Source organism: Podarcis liolepis (assembly GCF_965112155.1).
Source record: "Podarcis liolepis genome assembly, chromosome: 1".
Classification (NCBI taxonomy): Eukaryota; Metazoa; Chordata; class Lepidosauria; order Squamata; family Lacertidae; genus Podarcis; species Podarcis liolepis.
In genome coordinates, this window is record NC_139554.1 from 65,515,637 (window position 1) to 65,533,105 (window position 17,469).

The following is a 17,469-nucleotide window of genomic DNA, read 5'->3' on the forward strand; positions in this document are numbered from 1 at the left end:
TCCGTTTTCAGGCACTATAATTGCCCCTGATATTAGGGAAAGACTGCCATGCCTAGTGCGAAGGGTGGGAAGGTGCGATTCCACTCCGCCTCCATTTTTTTTTTAAAGCGGTAAGAGAGCGATGCTGGCGCGCATTTGAGGGACCCCCTTTGCATCTCCCTCGGTGGGTGGCGCGGCGGCGTGGGTCACGGCGAGGTCCGCCAGCCCACCCCCCCGGGAGCCCCGCTCCAGAGGGAGGGGGGCGCGCGCGCTGGCCCTGCAAGGGCGCCCGGAGCCCAGAAGAGGTCCCCCTCGCCTTAGGAGCGCCGCCATCTCCGCCCCTCGACGAGCGGGAAGGGGGCGGAGGGTGTCGCTGCTACGTGATTCCTTTGTCGATGAGGCGCCCTCTCTCTGCGCGCTGCAAGCCCAACTCCGGCCCCGGAGCGAGGGAAAGAAGCCGTCAGGCACGAGGACCGGCGGGCGGCCGAGCGAGGAGGCCCCCTCGGCGGCGTCTCTTGTTGCCAGGCAGAGGCGTCCCCGGCGCCCGCAGCTAGGCGGGGAGGCGGGAAGGGCCCGGCGGCGACGGGCGGTTCCATGAGGCGTCTCCGCAGCCTTTGCACCTGCTGCTGCTGCTGCTGTCAGGTGGCGTCGGCGGGAGCTCGCGACCTGCCTCGCGCCTCGATGGGCAGCCGCGGGCTCTGAGGGGCGCCGGACCCTCGACGGGGATGTGCCATCTGAGCCGCCCCACAAATGGCTCTCGGCGACGAGGCGGCCGTGGCGCCTGCTGCTGCTGCTGCTTCCACCAGCACCAGCACCCTGAGGTGTGAGCTTCCCGTGCGCCTGCGGGGACTCTTTGCAGCAGGCATCTCGCGGGCTTGGGCCACCAGCGTTGGCCTCAGGCAGCTGCTGCTGTTGCCGCTGCTGCCGCCATGCCCTGATCGGAGAAGCGCCGAGGCAGCCGCGGCTACCAAAGGGCCCCTTTTCAAGGCTGCCATGCTCCTCGGGGTGCTCTTAGTCCTTTGCCAACGGGTCCAGGCGGAGCAAGGTGAGCGGCGCGCCTTCAGACCCGGGCGAGGGTGGTGAAGGGAGGCTGAGCAGGAATTGCTGAATGAAGCACAGGGGGGTGAGCGGGGGGAGGGCTTCGTTACAGCTGCAGCCATTGTGTTATCGGCGATCTCCTTCCAAATAATAAAAATAATACTCTTCTGGGATGTGCTAGAGGAGGGGAAGCTCGCGCCTGGTTCTTGGTGCCTTGGAATGGAAAGGAGGGAGGCTGCACAGAAGAAGGGGCCATCTTCCCCCCGGTCTCTCCTCCTCTCCCCACAATTTTAAACAAAAGTTAACAGCCTTCTGCATAACAGCTGCACTTCACTGCAATGCCTCAGTGTTGTTTCGGTGGCCATGGGGTTCGCATTTGATTTTTTTTCAGAGGGCGCCTGGCGGTTTGTAAATATTTTAGCTCAGAATAATTCCGAGGCGCTGCCCACCCTCCTCCCGCCGTCGTTTTCTGTAGCTGGTGAAGTGTGTCAGGTAACAAATGAGGGTTTCTGAGCTTGTGTTTTCAAAGTGGCCTACAGTGTTGGAACGAGTGCTCTGCTGCCTCTTGTTGACTAGCATCTCTGCCCCCCCTCCCCATTTTTTTTTTTTACATTGCACAGAAAAGAAGCTGTTGTTACCTCAAACAATTACTTTTTGGATGGAGGGGGGAGAGATGTGTCAGAGCTGATAAGAGTACAAAAAATTATCTCCAGCATAACATATCTTATTATTGGTATCTTGGGGATTTTTTTTCGGGGGGGGGGGGAGAACTCATTTCCCTACCATTTTCCATTTTGAAAGTAGTAGCAGCGTACAGAGTGACATCAAAGTTAACAATGCTGTACTGTATGTGAACAAGGAATGGTAGTATGGATCTGTGTAGACACAATCCCACGAGGATGGAGTTCATGGGACTTTTTTCTGCAGGATTTGGGTCTTCTCTAGCTGAGCCATGATGCTTTGGTTATGACTGCAATCCTCAGACTGTTTCCTTTGAGGTATAATCAGTGGAGTTATGAACTATATAAAGCCCAATTTTGGAGCATGCAGCTTTGAAACTCCCTTCAGTTTCAGAAGCAGCTTGACATGTGGCTTAGCAGGAATGCTATTCATGAAGAAGTCTAAAGTGTCTGGGTCTAGTCTTACATATCTTTGGATTCTGGCCATTGTTTAGTATTTATTTAGTAGTAACGATTTAATTGTTGAAGTGCTCAGCGATCAGGAGCATGAAAAAGCTTTTCCCTCCCCTCACCTGGTTGCTTCTGTGGTAACCAAGGTGGCTTACTTACCATTAGAGATAGAATACAGTACAGTACAGTATTGAATAAGATTAGCTGGATTAAAAATAAAATAAAATAAAATAAAGGAAGGTGTAAGGGTTTGCTTTATTTCTCCGTAGGGTTGGAGTGACAGAAATTTCTTACTCAAATAGTCTTGAACTTATGTAGGGTCTGGGAGGATTTCTCTGCACGTCAAACTGACAGCTCTCCCCCTGCCCCAAATACCACTAGTATAATTGACTGTGATCTTAACTGGTAGGTTATGACCTGAATTCTTATACAGTCATACCTCGGGTTAAATGTGCTTCAGGTTGAGTGCTTTTGGGTTGCGCTCCACGGCGACCTGGAAGTAACAGAATGCATTACTTCCGGGTTTCACCGCATGCGCATGCGCAGATGGTCAAAATGATGTCATGCGCATGCGCAGAAGCGGCGAATCATGACCCGCACACATGCAGATGTGGGCTGTGTTTGCTTCTGGATGCGAATGGGGCTCTGGAACGGATCCCGTTCGTATCCAGAGGTACCACTGTATAGGGCGCAATCCTGAGAAAACTATACCTGTTTGGATTCCACTAACATTATTGCAACTTTAAGTGGTTTGATGTGCACTTAAGTCCCATTCAAATAAGTGTGTTTTAAGTTGTTGTGAACTATTCCATTTGCTTAATTCCCATTTAATTTTCTTTCAGTTGGACTGATTGAATGTGCTTGTTAGTTAACTTCTAACATTTTTTTAATGGAGAAAATACCTTGTACAATTGGCTAGTAGTGTTAAATGTACTGGCCCTAATTTGGATCTAAGCGCTAGTTAGAAGTTCCCTTCAACAGATGTGTGTGAGAATAACAGGCTTATGATACAGCAGAGAAATCCATTTAGGGGATCTCCTTTGGTTCGTAGATTTTCCTTGCTGAACTGGAGTTTATACAAACTTATTTATGTGTAATATGCATTTTACATATTAGCAGTGCTTTTTTTCTTAAAAAATGTTTAGGGGTGCTCTTATTTTCCTTCTTATATTGAAATACTGCCCCTCAATGAGGCCAAACTGTAGATTCATAAAATGTTTAGGGGTATGTGTACCCTTGCATCCCCCCAGAAAAAAAACACTGCATATTAGCACCTGTCAACAGTTCTTAATTGTGGCCAGTATCCCATACCAATGAAAAACAGCTTACATGGAGCTGACAGTCAGTTTCCCACTAGACCAATATCTTCTTATCTTTAATAATATAACAGAATAATGTGTCCTTTAGCCCATTTTTTGCATCCAATTTTGTATTAGGGTACAGTATGTTGTAACATAGACTGCAGGTTTTAATTGTAAGTGTTCAGACTCTTCTAAGTTTGTGGTTAGATGTTTTAGCCAACCTGGCAAGGCCCCAACTGATAGTTCTTAAACTTTTAGTTCTAATGTGAGAAAAGGTTTGGGTTAGGGGAACAGATTGAGCTTGTGATAGAAAATGTGAGTTGCTTTCCTGTCCTGCATGTGCAGTGTCTTCCATGACTTCTAATCATAATAATCACAGTGACAGTGCATCTGTGATGTGATGTTAGGAGGAATTCCCCAAACATTGCTCGTTTCTTTTATTTCTGAGTCACGTAGCACGTTTTTTAAAAGGTGCAAACTGTAGTGTAATTTTCCTAAAGATGAATGAAAAGGTTAGTAATACACTGCAATAGACACTCTGGTTGGACAGCATTTCTATATGCAAGTTGAACATATTTTCATTTGTCTGGTGATGTGGAAACTTGCTACCAATATTTTGCTACCAGTCATTGTTTGATATGAACAGTACAAAATAGTTTTCTAGCATGTGCAGAGAATGAACAGAAAAATAAGATGAATGTATTACAAGTGGGGAAAAACCCTAACAAAGACTATTTTTTCCATGTAAGCACATTTCTGTTACCAGGAAAGTAGAAGTTGCTAATGCAAAAATTTGAAAGCAGGATAAAATGGTGAAGTATCCTTGAGAAAAGCTCATTATCAAATAGTGGTTCTTTGTTTAGTAATGAACAAAAAGAACTGGATTGTTTCAAGTTGCATAGCACTGAAGTGCTGAAAAGCCAGTTTAAAAGAAGCCATTACAAACCTGTCTCGTCTCTTCTTTCAATTTCTGTTTAATCTGATAAATTATAGAACTAGGTGGATGCATTGCTAGTAAGACTTTATTTTACAAGAGTCACGACTACTTGGAACAGAGAAATAAGTTTATATTGATTGCATGTAATTGTGGCATGTGGTTAAAAACAACAACAACCCTGTGGTCCTTAAAGCTGGTGCAGCAGAATTCCACAAAGTTCTTGTTCCTCTTCAGTTCACTGTGTTTTGGTTCAGGAAGATCTGTGGCTCAGTGGCATCTGCTTTGCATGCAAAAGATCCCATTTTAACAATATTTCTGTCATCCAGCAATAAATTACTCTGGAAAAAACAAATTTATTGACTTTTATAAAATGTAAGATATATGGCGTAGCAAAATAATATGGTGTAGCAAAATAATAAATTTTTCAATTTCCATTGAAATGTAATATGGTAGCTTTTGTCAATGATACCTGAGCTGGAAAATCACATTTATGCAAGCTTCAGATCTAAAACCCAGTGGGATTTACTCATTAGTTCATAAATCTTGGCTAGAGAAGAATTAGCCGTGAATTAAGAATGGATTTTCAAGCAGGAACCCAAGTCCAAACTATGCGTGACATAGATGAGCAAAGGACTCTGGTAGCCTATTTCCCTTTTGAAAAGCAACTTCTGGAGGGGACATTCTGGATGAGAGGGTATATCTATAAGAATCATTCCTGCTGCTTTTGCATACGAATTGCCTACATTTGAAAGTATGTATTTGGAACTCTGCAGGAGGAAAAGCAGCTTGAGAAAGGTGAATTTAGAGCAGACAAGTGGCAGTGTGTGCTTAATCTTTTTGATTTCCAAATTGCTTTATACTAAAGCTGTGTTTCCTTAAAAGAAGGAGCCATTGCTGTTTTGTTACCTGTAGGAAACCGTAACTTTGGTTGGTCTTGGTATTTAACCATTGTTTCTTTTTAATAAGGCTCAGTTCTCTCATTTCCTTACCATGGAGGCCAAATAAATGCCTGCCCCCCCCTGTATTCCTGCCCAGCAAACACCTCCACACCCAATTTTTAGCAGGAGATAAGCAGTGGACTGTGTGTGTGCATAGAAAGCCCTGAAACCTTTATCAGTATTCTGTACCCAGGGTAGCCTATCGTATTTTTTGTGCAACTTTGTCTTACAAGTCTTCGTAGATGATAATTTTCAGCATAACCTGAACTGTGTTCCTTAAAGAAATCTCTACAGCTGCTATTCAGAATAATCACACCACAAATACTGTAGCATTTAAATTAGCCGCGCATGGATACTATAATAGCACCACCTCATTGGGTTCAAGAACTAACTCATGGGAAATGAACAGCACTTCCATATGAGAATTCTGCCTTTCTCTATCAACAGGTAGACAAAACTATAGAGGGTATAGAAAATACACACACAAAGGGAAAAGGGTCTCTCCTTATTTATTTATTATTTTGCCTCTGTTCAGAGTGACTAATTTCCCCTAGCAGTTGGGACAAGCAACAGAGAAAATGAGCCACTCTGAGGAGAACTAAAGCCACTTTAGAAATGAGAGAAATTATTAAAGGAGAGGCAATTAGGTGTGGCGCCTTCCTACTCCAGCGTGAGCAGGAAAATGTAACATCAGAAGTTACAATCCCCAATGTGGCACCCTCCAGATATTTTGGGCTACAACTTTCATGAACCTTAGCTAGCAAAAGGGTGGAATGGGACTGAAGGGAGCTGTAGTCTGGATGGCCCAGGTTGAGAGAGGCTGTGTTAACCCAACACTGACTATACAATATTTATAGGTGCCCATTTTGGAAGTGATGAGGAATAAGTTGTACTATGTGTTTTAGCATTTGAATGGATAGTTCAGTAGAGAGATGGAAGTTGCTGGCCTGTTCGTTGTGAACTTGCATCCACATGGTATCATCCTCATCAACAAGTCATCCCCTTTCCAGTCCTCACCCCCAGTTTAATCTGGATTTGCCACTTACCGTGCATGTTTTGTTTTTAAAACCTACTGGATATTTTGTGGAAATCCAGATTAAAGGGGAGATAAAATGGGGCAGTGTTTTGATGAGTTCTGTGGATACTATTACAAAATTTTCAAGCATGAACAGCACCGACTTAATAATAAACTACCAAGTGGAATTATCCAGAAGTCATAGGGAGCGCACCAGATTGGACAAGGTCAACTCAGAATCATGGAGTTGGAAGGAACCTCAAATGTTATTTCATTAAACAACATCCCACTGATGCAGGGGATCCTCTGTTATAGGGCCCCTGACAGGATATCCAGCCTCTGCTTAAAAACTTCTAATTGAAGGAAGGTCTACCATTTTGAAGGCAGCCTGTTCCACAGTTTCTTCACGTTCTCAAGATATCCAACGCCCTTTGCTGTGTAGTTATGCTTAGCTACTATTAGTGGCAATAGGATTTTCCTTATAATTGGTTCACTTTCGGTATGAATGTAGATCTGGATAGAAACCTTGTCTGGACTTCTTTTACCCAAAGTCATTGCCTCACCTTTTGCCCTGGTTCTTTTAATCTTCTACATCTACTTTGTTATTCTTTGGCTGACATCCAGAGCGCATTATCCCCCTCCCCTCTTCTCTGAATTTGAAACAGCTTTTATGGGTGAAAGATCTGACTTGTGGTCTGTAAATATTTCCAGTTGTTATTGAAAAATAATTCTGGAGCATCTAATTCTGTTTCATGTCTTGTCATTTTCACCTGGTTGGTAGATTGCAAAGCAATAACTTGCTTTCTTCTTAATGTACTGCCATACTTGCCAGTTTGCATTTTGTGAGCAGTTATTTGACATTTCTCTCACTCAGGTCAGAGTACCCTTTTTAAAGATTGCTTTTCACTCCAAGCACATGCTACACGTTCACTGTGTGTCTACTGCATTTCAATAAAAGGTCAATTTATTGTGTTAGATTTACCTTCTCAGCTGCTGACTCCATGTGCCAAAAGACACATACCTTTGGAAATCTCTCTCTCTCTCTCTCTCTCTCTCTCTCTTTAAGTGCTTTCTTCGTTTTAAAAGAAAAAGCATAGCACAACAAAGAAGAACAAATCAAAAATATAGTATTCAACAAAAAGCAATCCCAAAAAAGAGTTTGCACTTCTTACATTCAAAATTGAATTAATTCTTCATTGATTCTAGTATGACTTCCGATCTAGAAATCTAGTTTCTCAGTTTGCAATATACTAGTATAAGATTGCAGTGCAAACAGTTGTTGCCTAGGAGTGGAATCCAATTGGTCATCCTTGCCAGCCTTCGAAACTCCCATTGTTCTAGGCATGTTTTGTGACAGGGAATTTCAGTTTCAGAGCCCTGGGTGCCTAAGATTTCAGATTAAAACTACACAGTGGAAGGAAAGGAGGACCTTTTTCTGCCTCCACACTTCCAGCCACTCTCTGAATGTTGGAGAAGATACACTCTTAAGAATATTAGGGGGGTGAAGGGGAGCACGTCTTTGATTTTTGCAGTCTTTGGATGAGGACTAGACCATGTGAAAAATGAACATAATATTTTAGATGCAGTTCATTGATTTTCAGCTTTGTATTCTTGTTATAAAAAGTGTGCCTAGACATTCCGTTGTTGCTTCCATAACCTAGGTTCAAGGGGCCATTTAGCTTGTAGTTTTCATATCTCAGTTTCTTACACTGATCTTTGCACTGTTGGTGCAGTGGAAGTGTATATAAACAGAGGGGAAGGGACAGATTTCCAGAGGGTGCTGTGGTCTGCAGTGTGGCTGTGTCATCACTGCTGTGCTGTGCAGTATTTGAAAACCCTGTTTGGTCACTTTGCACTAGTACCTCCGGCTGTGGACGGGATCCGTTCCAGAGAGCCGTTTGGATCATGAGGTTTCTGCAATCTGAGGACCGCTTCTGTGCATGCGCAGGCTGCTTCTGTGCATGTGCGTGCGGTGAAACCCGGTAAAATACTTCTGGGTTTGCAGAGCACGCATCCCGAAGTTTATGTAACCAGAAGGTTACTTAAACGCAGGTACGACTGTACTTTGTTCCAGCCAGTCCTATCCCTACCTACAGGCATGAGCTAATTTAAATTCTGTTGCTTAGAAATGCTCAATTTAGTAAGAGCTATCCAGACAGTGAATTTAATAAATGTATGCCAATACCACATTCTAGCCTTTGTTTGACAGTTTTGCAGTGCCCCCATTCAAAAACAATAGGGCAGCATCCAGTTGACACACGGTGGGGTTTTTTTTTTGAGCAGGATAACTGTTGCTTTTCACCCCTCTAATAAAAGCTGGCATTGTAATGACTACCTAGTGCTGTGGGCAGAGAATAGACAACTTTCAAAGTATTAAACAATTTTCTAAAAAGGAACAGGTGGAAAAAATAGTTTTTGCTGCAAAGTAGCTATGTTTTTATCATCTTCCTTTAAAACGCTTGCTGAGCACCTAGCCCAGCCTTTTCGAACTGGTACCTTTCAGATGTTTTGGGACTACAACTGGTTTGACACTTGCCACTAATGATGTCATAAGCAATATCTAATAGAGGCATATTCACAGCATTCTTCACAGCAATCTTGCTTGCAGTGGATGCAAAATAAAGTTCGTCGAGTGCTGGGGGTAATGCAGTATTCTTCACAGAAGCATCTGAGGACAGGGTAGAAATTCTATATTTCTTTCCACAAAAGCGAAGTACTGGAAAAGGAAGGAAAGCTACTTTCTTTGCTTTCATGTTTTCCTTTCCTTTGCTTCCTCCATTTATTAACTTACTTAAAATATCTGCATACAGTGGTGCCCCGCAAGACGAATGTCTCGCAAGACGGAAAACCTGCTAGACGAAAGGGTTTTCCGTTTTTGAGCTGCTTCGCAAGACGAATTTCCCTATGGGCTTGCTTCGCAAGACGAAAATGTCTTGCGAGTGTTCCGATTTCCCCCCGCTTCCCCCCCTTTTTCTAAGCCGCTAAGCCGCTAATAGCCTTTTAGCCGCTAAGCCGCTAAGCCTTTAATAGCCGCTAATCCGCTAATAGCGCTAATTCGCTAAGCCGCTAATAGGGTTGCTTCGCAAGACGAAAAAACCGGTAGACGAAGAGACTCGCAGAACGGATTATTTTCGTCTTGCGTGGCACCACTGTACCACCCTCCATCTTCAAATTTTAGGGCCATTTACAAAGTATATTAAAGCAGTGTATGTTGAAAGCGTCAGCTCAAGAACCTGGGAAGGAAAGTCTAAGAAATTGTTCTTGTATTGTAAAATGCCCTGTAATTCTTGGATGAGGGGTGGCATAATAATAATTTATTATTTATACTCTGCCCATCTGGCTGGGCTTCCCCAGCCACTCTGGATGGCTTCCAACAAAATATTAAAACACAGTAATCCATCAAACATTAAAAGCTTCCCTAAACAGGGCTGCCTTCAGATGTCTTCTAAAAGTCTGGTAGTTGTTGTTCTCTTTGACATCTGGTGGGAGAGTGTTCCAGAGGGCTGGTGCCACTACCGAGGAGGCCCTCTGCCTGGTTCCCTGTAACATGGCTTTCCGCAGTGAGGGAACTGCCAAAAGGCCCTTGGCGCTGGACCTCAGTAGAACGATGGGGGTGGAGATGCTCCTTCAGGTATACTGGTACAGAAAAGTAATAAATAATAATAATGATAGTATTTATCATCATCATCATAGACTTTTATTGTGCTAGCCATAGGCCATGGCATGTTTCAGAAAAATAACAAAAGGAAAAACAGCAATAACTATAAAAATCATCAGGCACCACACATACAATATAAAGCACGGTCACAACTACTAAGATTGTTTGTTACATAAAATAGAATAGCAGAAGATTTTCTAGTAAAATGTGCCAAATTAAATATCCGAATCCCCTTTGCAGTTAACCGCTATTTTATCTAGTTCTTTCCTCCTGATCTTCTTAGCTGCCAACGCATAGAGTGCTACTTTATAAGTTACAGTTATCAGTATCGCTCAGCAGCCATTTTACCTTTTCCACCCTATTCAAGCGAGTTCCAATCGGAAACAGGGGTTTTATGAATCTGTCTCTTGGGTCTATATATAACGGGCACTGCAATAAATAGTGGCACAGGTCCTCCACACAGTGTTGCCCACACACACGAAGTGTCTCTTCATAATGTACTTTGCCATAGCATCCATCCAACACCACCAAGGGCATCGACTGGAATAGTAATCCTGTGAATGCGATTCTAAGCATTGCAAGTGGGAGCTTTGACAGGTAACTGGCCCAGGTATGCTCCGTTTTAATAAGTGGGAACCATGGCAAACTCTTGGTAGAAGCCATCATGGTTAGATCCCTTTCTGCATCAGACCTAAAGAGACAATCTCTTAAGTGCCTCTTGTCCATCTTCATAGTCACCTGAAAATCTTGTAATTGGTATGGGGACAAGAGGCGTTGGATACTGTCCTTCCAACATTTGGTCTGTTTCTGTTCTGTGTGTGACATAGCAGGGAATCTCTCCTCTGAAGGAAATTGAAGTCTTTTCACATAATTTAAGCACAGGTAATCAATTCTAGCCTGTATTGTTGTCACATCAGCTTCAACATGGAGAAGAGCAGCTGGAGTCCCGTTGGGGAGTGAGAGCACTTTCCTGAGGAATTTGTTCTGCACTATTTCTAAGGCTTTGTTGGCATTTGGGTCCTTGCCCCATATCACTACTCCATGAAGCATCTGGGAGACCACTTTACTGGCAAAGATTTTCAATAGCTGACCACCCACCTTAAAATAGAATTTCATTAATGCCCCACAAGCTTTCTACGCTTTGAGTTTCATAGCCTTGATATGAATTATAGTATTAATAATGATGATTGAAAAGGTATTAAAACCTGCAGAAGTTTTATGAAAAGGATAGGCCTTTAATAGAAGCCAAAACAAAAAAAAAAGGTTGGTGCATGTTGTACTTCATGGCGGAGTTAATTCCAAACGTTGGGTACCCCAACAGAAGTGAGCATATTATTGAGATTTTTATAAGGTTATCTGGGGTTGTTAGTGTACATGTGTACTGATTTGCAGTGTACCATCTTCACGACCAAACCCTTAAGGACTCCTGCCAAGAGGATATATTATTTCTCTTATTGCAGGTGGTGGTTTTGAGGAACCTGTAGCTCTCAATGTGATGTTGGGCTACAACTCGTATCATCCCTGTCCACTGGTGATTTTCGCAGGGGTTGACTGGTGCTGGAGTCCAACAACGTTTGCAGGGCTATGGCTTCCCCACCCCTATATAGAAGAAGTTCTAAATAATTTATAAACAGCGATCTTATTAGAATATATCATCATAACTGTCTTGATGCCACTGCTGTTTAGATACATGCTTTAAGTCAAGATCTTGAAGTTCTTGAATCTACCAACCTTACACCCCTTTACCCCATATAAGTTCTGTTTCCCACAGTTGTACTAACCTTGGAGATTATTCTTCTCCATGCCTGGCCTGGCACTGAACATGTTCATGCCCTTCTCTATTTATCATATCATATTGTTTGGAAGTAGTATGACAGCAACTCTTAATTTATGGTATAATTGTGCCTCTCTCTTTTGTGTGTTTTTTTTTTTTTTTTGGTAAAAAGCAATATTATGCTTTGTATTGATCATTCTATCTCTTAAATAGGAAGATCTTAATCCTAATTCCCAAATAGTCTTATTAGTTAGTTGCATTTTCTCTACATTCTGTGGAACCCAGACGGTCACTTTAGACTGTTCTCAGATCACTGTGTTTATTCAGGGACCTATTCATAAACTAGGAGGACTGCCAGCATTCAAACAGCAGCACTTATCCCCCCTTACCTTTATATAACTGCTATTTCACATGGGAATAAGTGTTCATTAAAATATAAGCCTTGAATATTCTATCTATTATTTAAATATTGTATGTTTGTACTGCTTTGCAAAGGAACAATGTCCAAAGAGTCTTATAATAACAGACAATACAAACAATCTAAAATAAAACAATAAAATAAAGAGTTAAAAATGCCTGAAGCCAATGCCCAGAGGCAATACTTGTACATTTTTGCTGCTGAAAATTGGTGTGGCTTCATCTGAATGATAGTGAACAAGGTATGGTTGGCTCAGCCAGCAGGGGATATTCAAATTAACTGGCTGTGCTATATACTATTTAAATGTAGACAGTTCTACTTATGCATGCTGAGCAGCACTTTTCCTGTGTAAGTTAGATATATAAAAATGACATTTAATTGCAAAAAATATGATTTTTGTTATTAATTTTGCAACCAAGGTAGGAAGCTCTGTCAGGTAAAAAGATCCTTTTGAGCGTGCGCATGTGTGTGTGCATTTATTCACGGGAAGATGATTCTGTGAGATATGCTGAAGGAAGTGCTATGGATTTAAACATTATTTTTTTAATGGATTCTTGTTCTTTCAGAACCTTTTGTTCTTTCTGCCGGTGCATTTTCCACTTCAAGAATACAGACGCAATCATTTAAACAAACAGATCATAGGGAAGCTCTAGGGATGAGCAGCCTGCCAGGGATTCAGGGAAAGTAGGGTGTCCTGCCAGTTGCATCTTGCCTTCCTTTTTTGCTTTGGTAGTGGGATTTTAACAAGGGTCTCGGGAGACCCCTCCAGCAAACTGCTCCAAGAAACCACTGTATGTACACCCTCCCGAGCAAAGTAACCTTGCCTCATCATTAGCTCCTTTTGAGATTCCGTTGCTATGAATATTTTACATTAAATGAGGTTAGTACATGTTAAACTGCCAGGGTAACATCTCATTTTGATGTCAGGAGCCACTGTTTAACCAGTCATTAATGCCTGAATTGCCTAATTTTCGTTTGGGGTGGTGCCAGCAGTTTGTTAGAGTAAAGTTTATTGCTAGTAGAGCGGAAGTAAATCAGCAGCCCACCATTAAACATTTATATTGTCTTACACAAGCTTTTGTAATGGGCAGATGATGAGGAGGAGGTGTTGGTGGTGGTGGTAGAGGTGGATTGAATGTGTGTTCTATGTGGCTTTGAAAAATGCAGACCCTGCAAAAGGACTGGAAACTAACTGAATGGTAGGACTGCTGGAAGTGCTGCCTGTGGAATTCAATTTCGCCCACCTTGATTAAAAGACGTCGCCCTTGCTATGCTATCAGCAAGGTTTTCTAACTTTCAGAGCAGATTTACAAACACTAATTAATTGAAAGCTTCATGAATAAGTCATGCCATATGCCATTTTACACATGTTGGTAATCTTGGTTCTAGAGTCCTGCTTCTCAGTGGTACAAAGCAAATCATTATTAGCGCTTGTTGAAATAACAGAGAGCTTTTGAAAACTGATCATAAGAGGTTTATACTTTGTGTGGCGTGGAGAGCCGAATCCCAAGGATCTTCTCGTTCCTATTTATGGTTAAGCTAAGAGAACATCCACATCTGCAGTCTTTTTTTATTCATGATGTGTTGCAGTGGGATTTGGAAAGGAAACCTGAGGGTGTATTATATGTTTAATGCATGCCACATACACTGTAGGCATATTTTTTATGAAGTATTATTAAGCAGAACCTAGTGGTTTAAACTGTAGTTCAAAGCATATATGGGTGAGTTAACAAATTTCCGCTGTTCTCACTGTAATTTACTTGTGTACAAAATGTTCTTTTATCCCTTGCCTTAGCTAGGAAGAATGGATGTCTCTTAATAAATATTCTTCCCTGAAGTGTATTTAGGAATAATGCTCAGATGCAGTGAATCTTAGCTTTTCAGTTGCATTTTTCAACCAAACCAACTAAAATAACATGCCATAAAGCTTACCCAGCAATAAAAAGCTTAGAAGCTGGTCACTTTCATGCCCCTCTCCCCAAAGATTAGAGCATATCTTCATTAAGTAAAATAAAAATAAATTTTCTTAATTTTTTTTAAAAACAGAATGTTCATTGATTTAAAGGAGCTATTTCCCATCAAGTCAGTGATCCTTCAGAACTCTTCTGAAGAGCAACTTCAATAACATAATAGTTCTTTTTAAGGCTATGTAATAGAAATTTCACGTATGTGCTTAATTGTCTTTTACATACACAAAAAGCTTTCGAGTTTGAAATTTCCTTCCAAACTCTACTCTTCTGTGATTCCATGATTTTACTTCAGGGGTTTTTACCTAATGCTGTCCTTCAGCTACCAGAAGGCTCTTTGACCCCATGGTGTGACAGGGCGAGATGCTATTTTCCTCAAATTACATCCCACCCTGGAGCACTCTGTGCCACCTCCCATGCTATTCCAAAGGGACTTTCAGCACTTTGGGGTTGATTTCGGAGGGAGCAGCAGGGGTGGCAGCGTGTGAATATGTAAAAAAACCCTTCCTTCCCCATGTTGCTAATGGAAGTTTCCTCTGGATTAAGGAGCCATCCATCAATAGAGGGACCCCACTGGATACCACACTTAATTTTTAAAATTTTTCTTAAGCTGAGTGAGCCACATATAAAATAATAAGTTATGACTTGAGGTATCAAAGAAAACAAACTTGAGTCCATAGCTCATAATGACCTCTGAATTAATGATATGTGTTATAAATTCAGCAGTCTTTGCTGCTAAACCTTACCTGTCTATGAGCATGATCATGCATCATAAGTGTTATTTAAAAATGTTGCCATTTCATCACATGCTACAAACAAACAAAAATATATATAACCAGGCGGACGGGGCGGGCTGTATGTTAGTGATAGTCTTAGAGTTACTGAAATAATGGACAGAACTAACTTAGATCCATTCACTTCAAAGAGTCTACTGTAAAACTTGGTTGGATACAACCCTATTCATTAATTAAATAGACAATGGCAAGTTGATTATTTAGATGTTATTTTTTGGCATCCATCTGTCTTAAGAGACAATGGACTGCACCACTGAGGGTATTGTGCAACACTCCCAAACTTTTTGAGCTAATGAAAGTGACAGGAAAAAGCACTGGGCAGAGTGCAATAGCATTTGCTTGACGCAATGCCTTTTATTTCTTTGCAAACAAATCAGAACAAATACTTAATAAATAGCTGGTGTCCTCTGATCTCCATGCAAACAAATCTGGATGAATACTCAATAAAGGGTTCTTTGAAAGTAACCTGTGCCACAATTTCTTTTGAAAGAAATTGATTTTTTTTTTTTAAAGTGAGGCCCACTGTCAATCCCGGAGTATATTTTCTTCTTTTTTTTAAAAAAAATATTTATTAAAGATTTTAAACATTAAATTCACATATAACACAATACAAAACACAAAAAACAGCAGAAAGAAAAAGAAAAAACAACAAAGGTAACATATAATAACACATAATAACAAGCACACCAGAAAATCAAACGTTCCACATCCATCTTTTCTTAAGCTTTTGGACTTCCTCACATCTCCCATTTCTGCGTTCTCAATTAAAAATTATAAACAGCAATTTATCACCTTATTTCAACACTTATTTTGTAGTTTTCAAAAGTTATGTCCCCGACTTTAAGCACTTATTATCAAATAATTAGACACTTAATTTAGACATAATGTTATTCCAAGGTTTATCTTGTATCTCAAATCTTACTCATTCTCATATTTCTTTCACCTAAGTTGCTGGTCAATCCCGGAGTATATTTTCAGGAAGAATCACAAGAAACACACACAGTGCAAACACATTTTCTCTACTTTATTTTTAACCTTATAGCAATGCCTAATTTGATAACAATATGTAAATTAGAGGGTGTTTTTTTTTAAAAAAAAAGCTCAGCAGGTGCTACTGACACAGTTTGCTCTTATCCTAAATTTAGAGACAAATAGATCAAAACAAAAGGAATGAAGGATTGCCAGTTTAAAGATGTTTGGGGAGAAAGACTCCAGGAAAACAAAGGTTTAGTAGCTGATGGATTAACCTAGCTGATTAAATAGACTCTTTTTAATTGTGGCCTCTAGATAAACACACACAAATGCACACATTCTCTTAATTGTTTAAAAGTGCCATTGTTAAATTTGGGAACCTGTTTATCAGGGCTGGAAAGCCGAAATATTTTCATCAGGCTGTGTGCAGCAAAAGAGATTTTGCTGTATTAATTCATGCCTGAAGTGCTATTTCCAGCATTCATCTCTCTGTGTGTATACATACCTAACTTGCTGCAGTGATACACCCTGTTGTGTTGCTTAAATATTTAATAGAACCTCATATTATAGAACCCAAAATGATGAATAATTTACATAACTATTTATATTAGTAATTAAGTGATATGGTTTCTGCGTTTTGAACCATAAACGTAATAATTGCAATTAACAGCAGATAGTAAATGGCACTGATTGCACTTCTGGTTTGGAATTCTCATTAGTCAGTTAAATCACCAAGTTCATCCTCCATGTTTAAAACTGTGCTATCAATCAGTCAAATTCATTTTCTAAAAACCATTGGTCGCCACAAAAATACAGACATAATCTAGCTGAAATACACATTTTAGCATAGGTGATTCCCCAGAATATTGGACTCTATTTTTTGAATTAAGTTTTTGACTATTGGGCTGTAGAGCAAACCCTGAAACCCTTTATGTCATCTAGTTATCCCTATCAAATAGTAAGTAACAGATTTTCTCCCTACTGTTGAAAAAAACTGGCTGAAGAATTTCAAAAACCTTTCCCTTGGGAAATTATAGAAGAACAATACAATACAATAGTAAACAATATCTTCCACTTCTCCCTGGCCACAGATACATAAATGACAATTTACAGGTATTTCAGTGCATCTCTCCTCTAAATGGTCTGTAGGAATAGAATCTCAAAGCATAAATCCTCAGTTCATGAGCAGATAATTAGAAAAAAGTAATCTGGCACACAGTGTTTTGATTCAACAGAATAATAAAAAAGTGAAAACAGCATTGTTAAAAGGCAACATCTAGTTAACAAAAGGCCCTGCTCTTTAACCTTTAAAAAAATAATTAAATTTGCTTTATTGCTATATGAGTAATCACACTAAGGACATCAGGAATCAGTCCATACTTAACTATAACAGCTGATCTGCTCAGATCAACTGTAGGTTAAAAAAACACCAACCTAAAACACCATCAGCAGTATTGAGGGAAGAGCCAGCCATAAGAAAGTGTATGGAAGGTAAGAAATCAGAATCTTCTGATTTAAAAGGAAAAACAGATGTGAAGTTTATGAGAA

The 17,469-nt window shown here is 40.8% G+C and overlaps 1 protein-coding gene across 4 annotated transcripts in view; it reads left to right on the forward strand.

Moving 5' to 3' along the window:
• Positions 1–375: 375 nt before the first annotated feature.
• Positions 376–17,469, forward strand: part of KIAA1549L (KIAA1549 like) — a 139,471-nt gene continuing 122,377 nt past the window's right edge. For all 4 annotated transcript variants that reach the window (XM_083462132.1, XM_083462135.1, XM_083462136.1 and 1 more), the window contains exon 1: positions 376–1,024. In XM_083462132.1, the coding sequence (XP_083318258.1) occupies positions 730–1,024 (295 nt within the window). In that variant the 5' untranslated portion in view covers positions 376–729. The remainder of the gene's footprint in view (positions 1,025–17,469) is intronic.